Below are 13,356 nucleotides of genomic sequence, written 5' to 3' on the forward strand. Positions count from 1 at the left end.
GCTGGCTGGCTGCAGAGGGTGTGGAATGTGTTAAACTGGGATCTTTACCTGCTTATTTCAGGGACTGTGTGTGACACGGCCTTGAAACTTCATGAGCAGTGTAGGTGATGCCTTGAGAGGCTGCTAGAACAGAGGCTGGGCAGAGTTAAAGGAATAAAGTAGGGATTTATTAATGAATCAAGTAGGGATTTATTAAGAGGCCTTCACAGGATACACCTTGGGCAGTGCAAGAGCCCGGCTGTGGCTCCACCCAAGATGGACCCTGGGTCATGAGTTTTCACACTTTTATCAGTTTTGGTCCATTTCCACATTGGGGTTCATTGTCCAGTTCCAGCTCCAGGTGATGCAGTCCCATCCTCCCAGTCTGCTCTCCTCCATTCCCTGCTGTTTGCACTTTTTGGGCCTGGAGCTGCAAGGGTGCCCTTGGTTCTGGGGCTGGAAAAGGATTGTTCTGTGTGACTGAGCTGTGAGGAGAACCTGCCAACACTTGATATGAAGTTCAGAGTTATAAACTAATGCAGTACAGAGTCTGGAAAATATGAAAGCTAAACCTTAAGGCATCCCAGAAAAGGCTGCCATGGCACTGTGTCCCCAAGCTGTCCCTCTTTCCCGGCAGGCCGCCTCTGTGAGGAGAACGTGGATGACTGCATCTCGGACTCGGGGGTTCCCCGCTGCTTCAACGGGGGGCAGTGCATTGACCAGATCGGGGGCTACAGCTGCCTCTGTCCCCAGGGCTTCGCGGGAGAGCGCTGCGAGGGCGACATCAACGAGTGCCTCTCCAACCCCTGCAACCCGCGCGGGAGCCTGGACTGCGTCCAGCTGACAAACGATTACAGGTGCATCTGCCGGAGTGCTTTCACTGGTGAGTGGCATAAACACGCTTCCCATTGCTTCCCGTTTCATGGCAGCATCTTGAGAAATGGTGGTTCTGTCCCTTCCTGGCAGTGCTGTTATCTGCCCACTTCTCTTCACAGCGTCTGATTGTTTCCCTACAGCATGTTTCAGTTTTTAACCCGGTCTTTCTTTTAAAACTTCTAAGAAATTTGGCTTCCAGAGCTGTCTCAGATGAAGGAATCTCCTGAGACACTTGGCTTCCAGGACTTCTCTTTCCTTGTGGTGCTCCTCTCGCCTTCATAATTTCACATTTCTAATATTGAAAGTGTAACAGTTCATGTGTCAGCTTATCGGTGACTTCTCCTTTTGCAAAGCAGCCACGTGCATTTTCTCTATAAATCAGTGTCATGGTATCATAATTAGCTTTTGGCCTCCTTTTCTACTCCTAGCTGCCCTTCCTCCTTGCATTGGTGATGTGGTCAGGATGGAGTATTCTATGTATAGACAGGCTGTACATTCCTAGCTTGGTGAGCCTTCCACAATCCAACTTTGAATCACAACTTTGCAGGAATTTCATACTGTGCAGACTTATGTCTCACTCTCTCTAGACCTCCTCTTTGTTAGTAATGCTGCTATTCTGCTTTCTGCCTCCCACTGGGCTTAAGTCTGGTCTAATAGTCTCCAGATGTGTCTTAACTCTCAGCTTTCCATTTTCCATGTCATTTTAACTTATGCATTCTGTTTTCCTCCATTAAAACCTTTCACTTTCCCTGCTTACCAGTCACCTTTCCTGCATGCTTTACCAGCAGTTTTTACTCTTTTTTTTCTTAAAATTTAAAGATGCTGTGATTTTCCACTGAATGTGTGAGTTTCAGATGCAAAGAAATCACAAAGATATATGTTCAAAGAATTCATGTAGTAGCTTTTGAATGCATTACTTATCCTGCCAAAAGAAGTTCCTGAAAGATGATGAATGAGGGAAGTGGAGCTGGTGGGACGCTGGTGCAGGCCACCAGATGGGTTTATTTTAAGGCTGTCTGTTAAGGTTGCTTTTATGAATTATGCCTCATGTGGCTTCTGACCCTCATGGAAGGGTTGCTGGATCTTGTGCTGTGGGGAGTGCAGGCCTGCTGCTCCCCAGGAGGAGCGGGGAGAGCTGCTGTGTCTCAGACATGAAGTCTGTCTGGAAATGTTAGGCACAAAGGGGAAAGATGCTTCCTCCTCTAGCTGTCTGTCTTCTGCACATTCCCCACTGACCCTTCTGCCTGGGAGGGGACGGGGTGGCTTTGCTGTGGTCTGTGACTGGTGAGATGCCAGAACTCTGTGGGCCATCCTGCCCTGTCTGCTCCTGTCTGCAAAGCCTTGGCTGCACATGTCTGGAGACTTCTATTAATGTTTTCTTCGAGGTCCCAAGTCATGCTTAAATCATCCCCAACTTTTAGAAGTTTGGTGTCAGCTTGACTCTGGGAGCTGCTGCAAAGCTGGTCAGAGCAGTAAGATCTCTGTCTGGCTGATCAGTCTGAGGACTCTGCTGGGTTCTCCTGTTCACTCGTGGTACATCTGGTCCTGAGGGTTACAGTGTGAGTTGCCATTGTAAAGAAGTCTTAGGAACCCCCAAACTGGTGTGGTACATCACTTCCAGCCTCTGTGCCTGGCTGACTTGGGATGACAGCAGCACACTCTGTGCTGTGCTGTGTGTGTTCTTGAGGAGGCAGGCATGGTCAGCTGTCTCTGAATGCACCTTGTGGATTCTGGGGGTGCCTCCCTCTTTACTGCTTAGGCAGCCACGTGGAGACCACACCTTATCCAAAGGGATGCTCCCTCCTGAAAGACTGCTCAGCCCGCTGGTTATTGGCAGGGTGTTTGGCGCGGTGAGGGTTTTTGGAGCGGTCACACACACGTTTCTCTGCTCTCTCTCGCTGTGCTCCGTCCCAGGCCGTCACTGTGAGAGCGTCATCGACGTGTGTCCCCGGAAGCCGTGCCAGAACGGCGGCACCTGCGCCGTGGCCAGCAACATGCCCGATGGCTTCATCTGCCAGTGCCCCCCGGTAAGCAGCCCGTGCTCACGCCGCCCTGCCTGCCCCAGCTCCAGTCCTCTGCCGAGGCTCTCACTGCTTCACTGCAGGTGAACACTGGACCCTCTTTACCCACATCCCTTCGTGTACCCGCTCAGCAGGGAAACCCAGGGCTTCCAGCTGCCCCAGGAGAGTGAAGCTGCCTGTTGCTACCCCAAACTTGTATGGTTTTCAAGTATCACAGCTGGCTTTTTTGTCTTAAATCTACCACTAAATTACGTTAGCTTAATTAAATTAACTTTTTTTTTTTTGCAGTCCTGTGTTTTCTGTGCTTGCTGCAAGCTTCCCCTTGTTTATGGCTCTTCTAGGCTGTTTTCAAAACGTAAAAGAGCCTTGTGATTTCCTTCTTTATCCATGAGGTTAGGTCCAGAAAGTCATGGCTCCTGCCGTGAGGCTAGAGGAGTTACAGAGGAGAAAGGATTTGCGCATGACACCTTGGCTCCAGCCCTCAGAGTGCCAAAGAATAAGTTTGTGACACTGATTATTTTGCCTTTTTTTCCACCCCGCAGGGTTATTCTGGAGCAAAATGTGAGTTCAACAGCCACAGTACCTGTGGACAAGTGAAATGCAAGAAGGGGGAGCAGTGCATCCAAACGTCTTCTGGTCCACGGTGCTATTGCCCCAAGCTGTCTGTGGGAGAGGGATGCCAGACACACCCAGGCTGTGCCAGTGCCCCCTGCCAGAATGGGGGCAGCTGCCACCCTCATTCTCAGCCTCCTTACTATTACTGCCAGTGCCCTGTTCACACCCAGGGCAGCCACTGTGAGCAGCCTGTGACTTTCAGCCCGGAGCCCCGAAGATGCCTGGATTCCCAGTGTGCAGAGAAAGCCAGGGATGGCTATTGTGATGAAGACTGTAACACCCATGCGTGCCAGTGGGATGGAGGCGACTGCTCCCTGACTGTGGAGGATCCTTGGGCCAACTGCTCCTCCTCCCTGCCCTGCTGGATGCTTTTCAATGGACAGTGTGACGAGTTCTGCAACACGCCCGAGTGCCTGTTTGACAACTTTGAGTGTCAGCAGAATAGCAGGACATGCAAGTAAGGCTCGATGCTGAAAACATTTTCTCCGTGTGACTAACATAGCTCCTGCCTGTTGCTCCCTTCTCTCCCATTGTTTCTCTTGCTGTCCTTGCTGAAAGCTTGGCATCCAGCAGTTTCTGCTGCTTTGTGTACTTCTCGGCTGTTTTTGGAATTTGTGTGCTGTGCGCTAAGTGGATAACCTGAGCAATGGTAATGTGTTAACCTGCTTGATGGATGTGCCCTGCTTTCCCTGGAAATGTAAATAGGAGGCATTTTGCCTTGTGCTAGGTTTTAGGTGTGCTGCCTGCTATCCTGAATTTTGTTCCATACCAGCAATACCTGTATTTTAATCCCAACTATGTTTGCTACCTCTGAACATGTTTTCTAGCTTGTTTGTAGTGGCACTTCTTTCTCTTCAGTTATTTTTGACAAATGCTACAGCTTTGCAGTGATGATTCTCCCTCAGTGAGGCAGGAGGTGTTAGATATCTTAGTAAACAGAATAAGCTGTTCTCTCATACCAGAGAGAACAGTTACCAGAATTAAATAATGGGTACTTGGGGTGTGCCGTGCTTCCTATTTTCACCCTCTCAGGCTGCAGGCTTATCCTGGGGTTGTATTTCTCCTGCTACCCTGATTACGAGTGTTGTTTCACCTCCCACGGTGCTGAAGAGTGTAAGACCCGGGCCCGCAGAGCGCGGATGTGCTGTGCAGAGCTCGTCAGCGCCTGTGCTGCCCGTGAGCCTGTCCCCGCTGCAGGTATGACAAGTACTGCGCGGATCACTACGCGGACGGGCGCTGCGACCAGGGCTGCAACAGCGAGGAGTGCGGCTGGGACGGCCTGGACTGCGCCGGCGACAAGGCCGAGAAGCTGGCGGAGGGCACCCTGATCATCGTGGTCCTGATGCCCCCTGACGAGCTGCTGGAGGATGTCCGCAGCTTCCTGCGCACCCTGGGGACGCTCCTGCACACCAATCTGAGGATTAAGCTGGACTCCCAGGGAAACCCCATGGTGTTCCCGTACTACGGGGAGAAATCGGCGGCGCGGAGCCGTCGGTCGCTCGTGGTGGTTCGCAAGCACAGAGAGCTGGAGCAAGAGGTCATTGGGTGAGCGCATCCCTCTGTCTCCCTCTGGCCTGGTTGTGCTGGTAACTCTTGCTTGTAGTTGTGTTTCTAGAGTTCCTAGGGCTGTAGGCTGTTTTATAAACGGGAAAATGCAACGCTGTTGCAACTGCCCAGTTTGGCATTGGGGTAGGAAGAGTAACGTAAAACACCGCTGCAGTTTGACCTACTGCTTTGCCGTAAGTTCCTGTCACTGACTGCTGTGCCCTCTTACTGTGTCTCTGCAGCACCAAGGTGTTCCTGGAGATCGACAACCGCCAGTGTGCAGAGGACTCAGAGCAATGCTTTCACAACACAGAAGCTGCTGCAGCTCTCTTGGCTGCTCAGGCCATCAAGGGCATGCTGCCCTATCCTTTTGTGTCTGTCCAAAGTGAGTAATTGGAGAGGAAAAATTGCTTATTGAGGGAGGCAGTCATCACACTTGGGCTTGCAAAATACTCAGATTATTGACCATCTTCTTGTGTCTCGCTGTTCAGTATGGTTTCTGGGAGGTCACTTTGTCCCCAGATATAGGAGTATGTTTGTGCAAAGTGCACAGAGGGGACGTCTGGTTAGTAAGGCAGGACATTTAATTTAGAGCCCAGTCGCTTTAATGCTTGTAGAATCAGTAATCTCTCGTGCTACAGCACTGCAGTGATCTCCACACTAAAACCATTCATGTGCCCTAAGCCATGAATTCAATGGAAAAGGTGCCATTTAGAGAGAGAGGCTGGGAGGCGTTCCTCAGTCCAGTCTCCCAGATGTTTTCTCCTCTGGCAATATGTAATCTCTTTGATTTCTGCTCCATCTCCCTCAGTCTGAGGCTCAGCTGCAAACCCGTTCTAGGCTGGCATTATTGCTTTTCCTAGTTGAGTCGTGCTTGTATCTTCATGTAGATCAGCTCTCTCTATGCCAAGTGAGCGTGGCTGGAGGAAGGAGCAAGATCTTTGGTTCAGCAGCCATGTACTCTGAAAAATACTTTGAGAAACCAGACCAAGGGAAGTCAAAAAGAAATGATATGTACTTAACAGCAGTCTCAGTGGAGCCTAAACTCTGTAGAGACAATATGCTCCCTGTGGGAAGGACCGTGCTGAGAAAAGAGGGTCTGTCGGTTGAAGATTGTTGTCTCCACTTTGTCAATCACACTGTGTTTTAACCGGAACTTCTAGGTGAGCCCTTGTTACCACCAAAGACCCAGCTGCTTTACCTGCTTGCTGTGGCAGCTTTGATCATCCTGCTGATCCTTCTGCTGGGGGTGATGATGGCCAAGCGCAAGCGCAAGCACGGCTCCCTGTGGCTGCCAGAGGGCTTCATCCTGCGCAGGGATCCCAGCAACCACAAACGCAGAGAGCCCGTGGGGGAGGACGCTGTTGGACTCAAGTGAGTTTGCATTTAGGCCACTGACACTCCGTTTATTACTGGCTTGAGGATTTTGAGAATGTGGCTGAAATATGTTTCATCAAAGGCACTTAACTCCTTAGAGAAAGCTTCCTTTTAAATTAGAACAACTTCTTAGGCTATTCCTCTAAATTTAAAAACATCTGGTTTGGACGGAAGAATTTTAACGAACTGTAATGTCTGAAATGCCAGCAAGGAATCTGATCTCCTGGTTTTGTTGGGTTTCTGACACTGAGCAGTATACCAGCAGCCGGGCACTTTTTGCCTAAGTTTCTCCTGGAATAGGTGAGGCATTTTTAGGTTGATAGGTGATGACAAACTTCTAATATCTCTAACTCAATGCATCAAAAATGTGACTCAGAAGTAATGGAAATTTTCAAAAGTTTTAAGTTGTTTTGGCTTTCCACTGAAACAAACTACTTTGCAGTTCCAAGTGCATTTAATGCGACTGTTGGCTGCCTGAAATTTATGATTTCTTGGTTCCTCTGTTTGCAAGCTGCCAAACTTACAAGCAGCCCTTTGTTAGCCTCTGCAGGGCAGTGTAAGTAGCAGCAGTAGCACCTGCTCAGGCTGCAAAGTGATATCTTCTCCTTGTTTGTCAGAAATCTGTCAGTCCAGATACCAGAGGGTAACCTGGCCGACCCTGGGACGACAGAGCACTGGGCAGGTGATGGTGGACCTCAGCCAAAGAGAGCAAAGGTAAGGATCTCTAAGACTTCAACACCATCTGAAACTGCTGGTGAGACAAGCATCTGCATTACCTCCCCTTGCTCAAAACCTCCCTTGGCCTAGGAATTGGTAATACATTTATAAAGGTATCTGAGGAGCGAATCCTCAGGTTAACGCTGCCACCACAGGCTGGTGGGGAAGGTCAGTACCTTGTGTTTCAGTGTCCCCTCCCTACAGCAGCGAAAGGGACAAGAAGGTTAATGGCGTGTCTTGCGGTTCAGGCCTGACAATGTATGGTGAGAGTATGAAAGCTGAGAATGCCAAGCAGAAGTAAATGCAGACCACCATTAGCTTGAAAGAAAACAACCCCCCTAAAAGAGCAAGAAAGCAAGCAAAAAACCAAAACCCAGCAAAAATCCCCACCCAAACCCTGAGAAACCCCACCAGAGCTAAGAGCACCCCAAGAACTCTGAGTGTCTTTGGCCACTTGCTGGGTGTTTTGAAGCAGCTGCTTGTGTGCTGTGCTCAGGCTGAGGACCAGGCCTTGCTGCCAGAAGGGGACGAGCAGATTGACCAGCGCCAGTGGACACAGCAGCACCTGGAGGCAGCAGACGTCTGTGGCAGCACCTCCCTGGCCCTCACACCCCCCCAGGCCGATCAAGAAGTGGATGTTCTGGATGTCAACGTCAGAGGGCCAGGTCAGTGCTCGGAGTGTCTGTGTGTCCTGCCAGCCCGCCCTGTGTCCCGTGGCTGGGGCTGCTGGTGTTACAAATGAAATGGAGTATGCAGGAACACCAGCAGGGGTTGCATGGTGCTCAAGGAAAGCACAGTGTGTGAAAAGAAAAGCTGGAAAGGTTAAACCGTGGTCTGTAGCACATGGAATATCATGGAGCCAGGAGGAAAAGTTCACTTAGCAAGCACCTGTAAAATCTCATTTATAACAGTGTGTGCCTAAGTGATATTGTCAGAAATTTTGAATGCATAATTGTGCTGGAAATAACCCCCAGTTTCTCCAGTTGGTTCACTGCAGATATCCCTGCCAGACTTTTCTAAGGACCAACTTAGCAGGTTTTCTACCTGAGGTGTCTGTTACCACTTGAGGAAGCAAGGATGGCCTTTTCCTGAATAAGATGACTTTTTGGCAGACAGTCTGCCCTCATTAGCAGTGTGTGAGGTGGCTGTCCTGAACAGAGCAGCAATGCAGCAAGATTGTTCTTTTTTTATTATTTTTATTATTTTTTTTATTCCCTGATTTATATCTTCAGCTTATGATGATCAAGTCATTGAATTCATAACAGATCTGTGGACTTGGAAGGTTTCTTTACATGCAGGCAGGTTTGCTCCCTCTCAGTCCCAAATGACTAGATGCCCTAGGAACCCTCTCCTGCTTTTATGAGTGTAGTACTACAGCTGTATAAGCTGGCAAGGGGCTGGGTGGGTCACCTGGTAAGAACTGATCTCTGAGAGGAGACAGTTGACCAAGGACTGCATTCTGGTTGGAAGGGCTGCAGACATGGCTCTTGTTCATATGCAGAGAGGTGATGCTGATGATATTGCTGCAATGCCTTTTTCTACTGTGTTTTGTGGGAATATTTCCATGCAATTTAAGGATGACTGGACCCATTCTCTCAGTTCTTTTCTATTGTTTTTTCTGCTCATTGACCCGTTAGCTCTCCTAAATGCAAAGGGAAGGAGGGATTTTTGTGTAATGAGTGTGAGAACATAAACCATCCGTTTCTGCCAAATTTAAGCTTTTCTTTATTTCCCCTATTGAAACTTCTAGTTGTGTGGCAGGGTAGAAGCTTTCCAAGTGCAGGCAGTAATGTTCTGAAGACTCCAGTTTATTTTCACGTTCACCCAAAGCTTTGTCCAACAACAGCAATGAAATTATACTGACCTGGGAGTTGTTTTCCTGCCATCCAGATGCAATTGTGAAGCTTGCAGCAAGCTGCTCCAAGTTATTTCTCTCTGTGGCATCAGAAGCAAGCAGCTGTGAGGGGCAGAAATAATTTTAAAAGTCTGAGAGATGTTGGAATAACGGCTTAGAAAGGAGGGGTAGGATTCCTCACAGTTAATGTGGCTGTTTCTCTGCTCAGGCCACCCTCACTTTTGCAGGCAGTTGGAAAGAAATGGGCCTTTCTGAGAGGTAGCTGCCCTCTGTCCCAAGAAGTCTGAAAACTGGGTCCCAGTAATGCTTTGCTGGCCCTAATTAATTACAAAGGGTGTTCAGGCTGACTGACTTGAATGCAGGTGTCTGGGCTGGAGCCACCTGAAGCTGGGTGAGTTACATCCTGGCTGCAGGTGCAGGTTGAACAGCAGAGATCTCTTCCTGAGAGGAGGGAAACACCTCGGTGTACCAAGGGTTTGTGCCCTCTCTTAACCCTCCACCTTCTGCAGTCTCTCAAATCCAGGGGGATCCAAGATCTCCAGTGTCCTCCAGGAGCATTGCCTAGAGATTTTTCCTGTGGGTTCCTTATATCCTAGTTTTCAGTACCTTGTGCCTGACCTTCAGGAGTACCTGTCTGGTGAACTGCTGACTTATCTCACTCTGCATTTCACATGTTCTCAGGGGCTCTCCTACCAAAAGACAGCAAACAGAGGAGTTTTTATAAAATGCTGCCACCACCTTTGTCTCCCCATGCTATTCTTTTGCTGTGCCCCCCAGAGCAGTGAGGACATTCTTTTCATTGGAGTTATTGTGAGTGTGTAACCAGGGTAATGCAATTATAGGCATAACTGCTAACACCACCTATAATTAAAATTGATGAACTGTCTCTATTATAGCCCCTCTTTTTTTCAGTTACTGAAACTTCAGTGGTTTAGGCTGGAATTTTCCATGCTGGATGTCTGCCTCCAGCTGGATGCTTTTGGGTTCTTTTCCAGCTCTTTGAGAGAACAAGCTAGAAGGGGGAAAAAAGACATTGTGTCCACAGCTTTTTTTTTTTCCTCTAGTAGTCCATCAAGTCCTTAATTGTGACTGTCTAGCTGGATGTGCTTTTGCTAGCCTCATAAAACCAGCCGTGTGTGGCCAACTTGCAAGGCTCTGAAAAGAGCTGCATGTACCTGAGAAACTCTGTGGAGGGTGGCAGCTAATTATTCCAGGGATTTAACGCTGTGCTGTCCCTGTGGAGAAGCTAGGCACGAGCAGCCAGGATAACTGCAGTGATTGAGCGAGCCAGACCTATCCTGTGAGTGGTTTTTCCCAGAGCTGTGGTGCTGGGGGAAAGGAAAGCTCCTTTCTGTGCTCTGTGTCTCTGCTCTTTGTGTTGTGGCAGTACGGAGGAGACCACAGCCTGACTGGAATACTGAGGAGTGCTCATTTGGGACAAGGGAGCAGAGCCAGCAGCGGGGGGGAGAAGCACAAAGGGAGGTATAGCTTTGGAGAGCAGCAGAGAGGGTCTACAGACAGGGCTGGATCTTGGAACTGAAGCCGTGCCCATCCCTCAGCACTTTGCTGCTGTCCATCCAAATGCTGGGAAGGAGCGGGGTGAAAGGGAGAGGCTGTGTGTCCTGTGCTGGGGAGCCACTAGGAGGAGCGTGCAGGCTGCTGGAGCCGGGGCAGAGCCTGCTCCTCCAGTGCCCCCGCTGGAACCGCAGACTTCTAGAAAGTTTTGCAGCTGTCCTAAAGCAAAGAGCCAGGAAGGCTCAGTGATCAGAGGCTGGGAATGGGAGCAGGGCGTAGGAGCTGTGTGTGTTACTTCCAGCAGGGAGATATCACCTTGTTTATGTGCACAGGACCCCAGTGTGGCTTTGTGCTCTGTGACAGAGAGCTGTGCAGGCAGAGAAGCTGTTGTTTGTCCCCTGCTTGCCCATGGGATAAATCAGGTACTTGCTGAAAAAATTGTCTTGTGTTTCTGCTGATGGGCTCCAGTGGAGCAGTCAGCAGAGTGAGGTTCCCTTCTGCTGCCATCTCAGTCCCTCTTGCTTTCCAGGTGCCTCTGAAGGATGTGCAGGAAAGCAATAAAATCAGCAGGGAAGCCTCAGTGTCGACAGCTGCAGTTTTGGGGCTTTAGGGAATGTCACATAACACTCAGAGGCTGCTGGAACTGAAGCACTCGGCATTTTTTTGGCTTGTGAAAATATGTGGAGATGTTTTAGATCTTAATTATCCTGCATCAAGGAGGTTATAAAAAGGGTGAAAAATCAGCAGCATGAGGTGGGCTTCCTCCACTGTTCTCTCTGATTGGCAGAGAGAGAGATTCATCAGAGGAAGCTAAGTTAAATTAGAGGTTTGGAGGAGCCTTTCTCCTTCCACTGACAATGCAGGGATCCTGGTTGGATGAGTGTGACTCCAGCCTTTGTGGACATCCCATCACTGGAGGCTTGAGGAGAATAAGACCAGTATCTCCCAAAGTACTCAGGCTGTGGGAGAGTATTCATCCTGGGGCATTTGTCAGCTTTTGAGTGCTTGACTGTCATAACTTCAGGATCCTTCTCGTGATAACCTTGCTGTAGATTTGAAGGCTTTTGTCTGCATTTCACTTCAGGTTAATATCTGAAGTGAATGTCACCTATGTCACCAATAATCAGTGGCTAGTTGTTGAATAACTTTTCCTTCAACTGTTTCTTTTCCCCGGGGATGTGATTAGGACATCCGTACAAGCAGTTACATTGAGTGGTCAAATTACTTTGATTTTTATAGCCCTTGCTTCTCTCAGCTAGCCTTTACTTTTTGTGGAAGTTTTACACTTCAGCAGCAACATAGTTTTTTTGTTTTATGATGATCTGAGTCTTTAGGGGAATATCTTAAGTTCTGTTGGGTTTGCAGTAGGTTGCTCATGCTTGGGAGGAAGACAGCTCGCTAACTGTGGGGCTTTAAGAAGAGGTCTCTGTTAAAGCACCTGGAGGGCCTGTCTGTTGCTCAGGGGAGAAAGGTTGTAGGAAGGTTTCCATGCCTCTGCCAGGTTTCTGTATATCCCCATCTCCCCCTCTGCAGATGGCTGCACTCCGCTGATGCTGGCATCTCTGCGTGCGGGCGGCTCCGACATCAGCGAGGATGACGAGGACGGGGAAGACTCCTCAGCAAACATCATCACGGATCTGATCTACCAGGGGGCCAACCTGCAGGCGCAGACAGACCGCACCGGGGAGATGGCTCTGCACCTGGCAGCCCGCTACTCCCGAGCCGACGCTGCCAAGCGGCTCCTGGATGCCGGGGCGGATGCCAATGCTCGAGACAACATGGGACGGACCCCTCTGCACGCAGCCGTGGCTGCTGATGCCCAGGGCGTCTTCCAGGTATGGCCACCGGAGAGCTCTGTGTTTATATGAGCCTGTCCGAGCTGTTTTACATCAAATTTCCTCAGGTATTCACAGCTTGAAGCGCTCAGCGTGCATAAATCATCTGGCGTGTATATATTTGGTCTGTTTGCCCCTGTCACCTGCTTTCTGGGTCCTTGCATTTCAGTGCTCAGGCTGCTTTGTCAGTGTAAAATTTCTCTTGAGATTCTGTCAAAGCCTCAGTTTTGGTCTGTAGTGGTATTGAAAAAAATCCATCTTCCCCTGTTGTCCAGATCCTGATCCGTAACAGAGTGACAGACTTGGATGCTCGGATGAATGATGGGACGACCCCGTTAATTCTGGCTGCACGTCTGGCTGTGGAAGGGATGGTGGCCGAGCTCATTAATTGCCAGGCTGATGTCAACGCCGTGGATGACCACGGTAATGTGAACTCCAGGTGCCAGGCTGGGCAAATATTTGCCGTGGTGTGAGCAGGGAGGGGTGGGTTCTGCTCTCCCAAAGTGAGAGCTCTTCACGAATTCCGTATCTAAATCACACACTGGGCTCTCCTGCAAAGTCCTCCAGTGGCAATAAACTACAGGCTGCTTGCTGCTTGGTTAAACAATCCTGGAGGAGAAGCAAAATAGCTCCCTAGTTTGTTACTGACGTTTTTGTGTTTCCCTGCAGGTAAATCTGCTCTTCACTGGGCTGCTGCTGTCAACAATGTGGAAGCAACACTAGTACTGCTGAAAAACGGAGCCAACAGAGACATGCAGGATAACAAGGTACAGTGTGGTGGTGCTCAGCAAGCCCGTGCTTCCTATCTCAAAGCATCTCTTCACTGTTGGTAGTGAACTTAGTTCAGATTTTCTGAACTGGGTGCTCAGTGCAGGTCTTCTGAACCCAGGCTGTGACCAGAGCTCTCCCCAAGTGCTGGGTGTCTTACCGGGTTCCTGATATGGGAGAGCAGTTCTCTTCCGTGTTTGGCCAAGTGCTGGGCATCAATGCTGTCCTGCTTTCCTTGCAGGGAGGAGTGCAA

General features: G+C 49.5%; 1 protein-coding gene across 1 annotated transcript in view; it reads left to right on the top strand.

Moving 5' to 3' along the window:
* NOTCH2 (notch receptor 2) overlaps nt 1–13,356 on the top strand; it is an 83,010-nt gene that overhangs the window by 65,343 nt on the left and 4,311 nt on the right. Inside the window, exons 22-32 of the mRNA XM_038143974.1 lie at nt 617–862; nt 2,770–2,882; nt 3,419–3,948; nt 4,689–5,036; nt 5,279–5,421; nt 6,200–6,410; nt 7,031–7,127; nt 7,627–7,795; nt 12,034–12,335; nt 12,611–12,758; nt 13,005–13,102. Of these exons, the coding sequence (XP_037999902.1) occupies nt 617–862; nt 2,770–2,882; nt 3,419–3,948; nt 4,689–5,036; nt 5,279–5,421; nt 6,200–6,410; nt 7,031–7,127; nt 7,627–7,795; nt 12,034–12,335; nt 12,611–12,758; nt 13,005–13,102 (2,405 nt within the window). The remainder of the gene's footprint in view (nt 1–616; nt 863–2,769; nt 2,883–3,418; nt 3,949–4,688; nt 5,037–5,278; nt 5,422–6,199; nt 6,411–7,030; nt 7,128–7,626; nt 7,796–12,033; nt 12,336–12,610; nt 12,759–13,004; nt 13,103–13,356) is intronic.

The sequence above is a fragment of the Motacilla alba genome, chromosome 8 (genome assembly GCF_015832195.1).
Source record: "Motacilla alba alba isolate MOTALB_02 chromosome 8, Motacilla_alba_V1.0_pri, whole genome shotgun sequence".
In the NCBI taxonomy this organism is placed as follows: domain Eukaryota; kingdom Metazoa; phylum Chordata; class Aves; order Passeriformes; family Motacillidae; genus Motacilla; species Motacilla alba.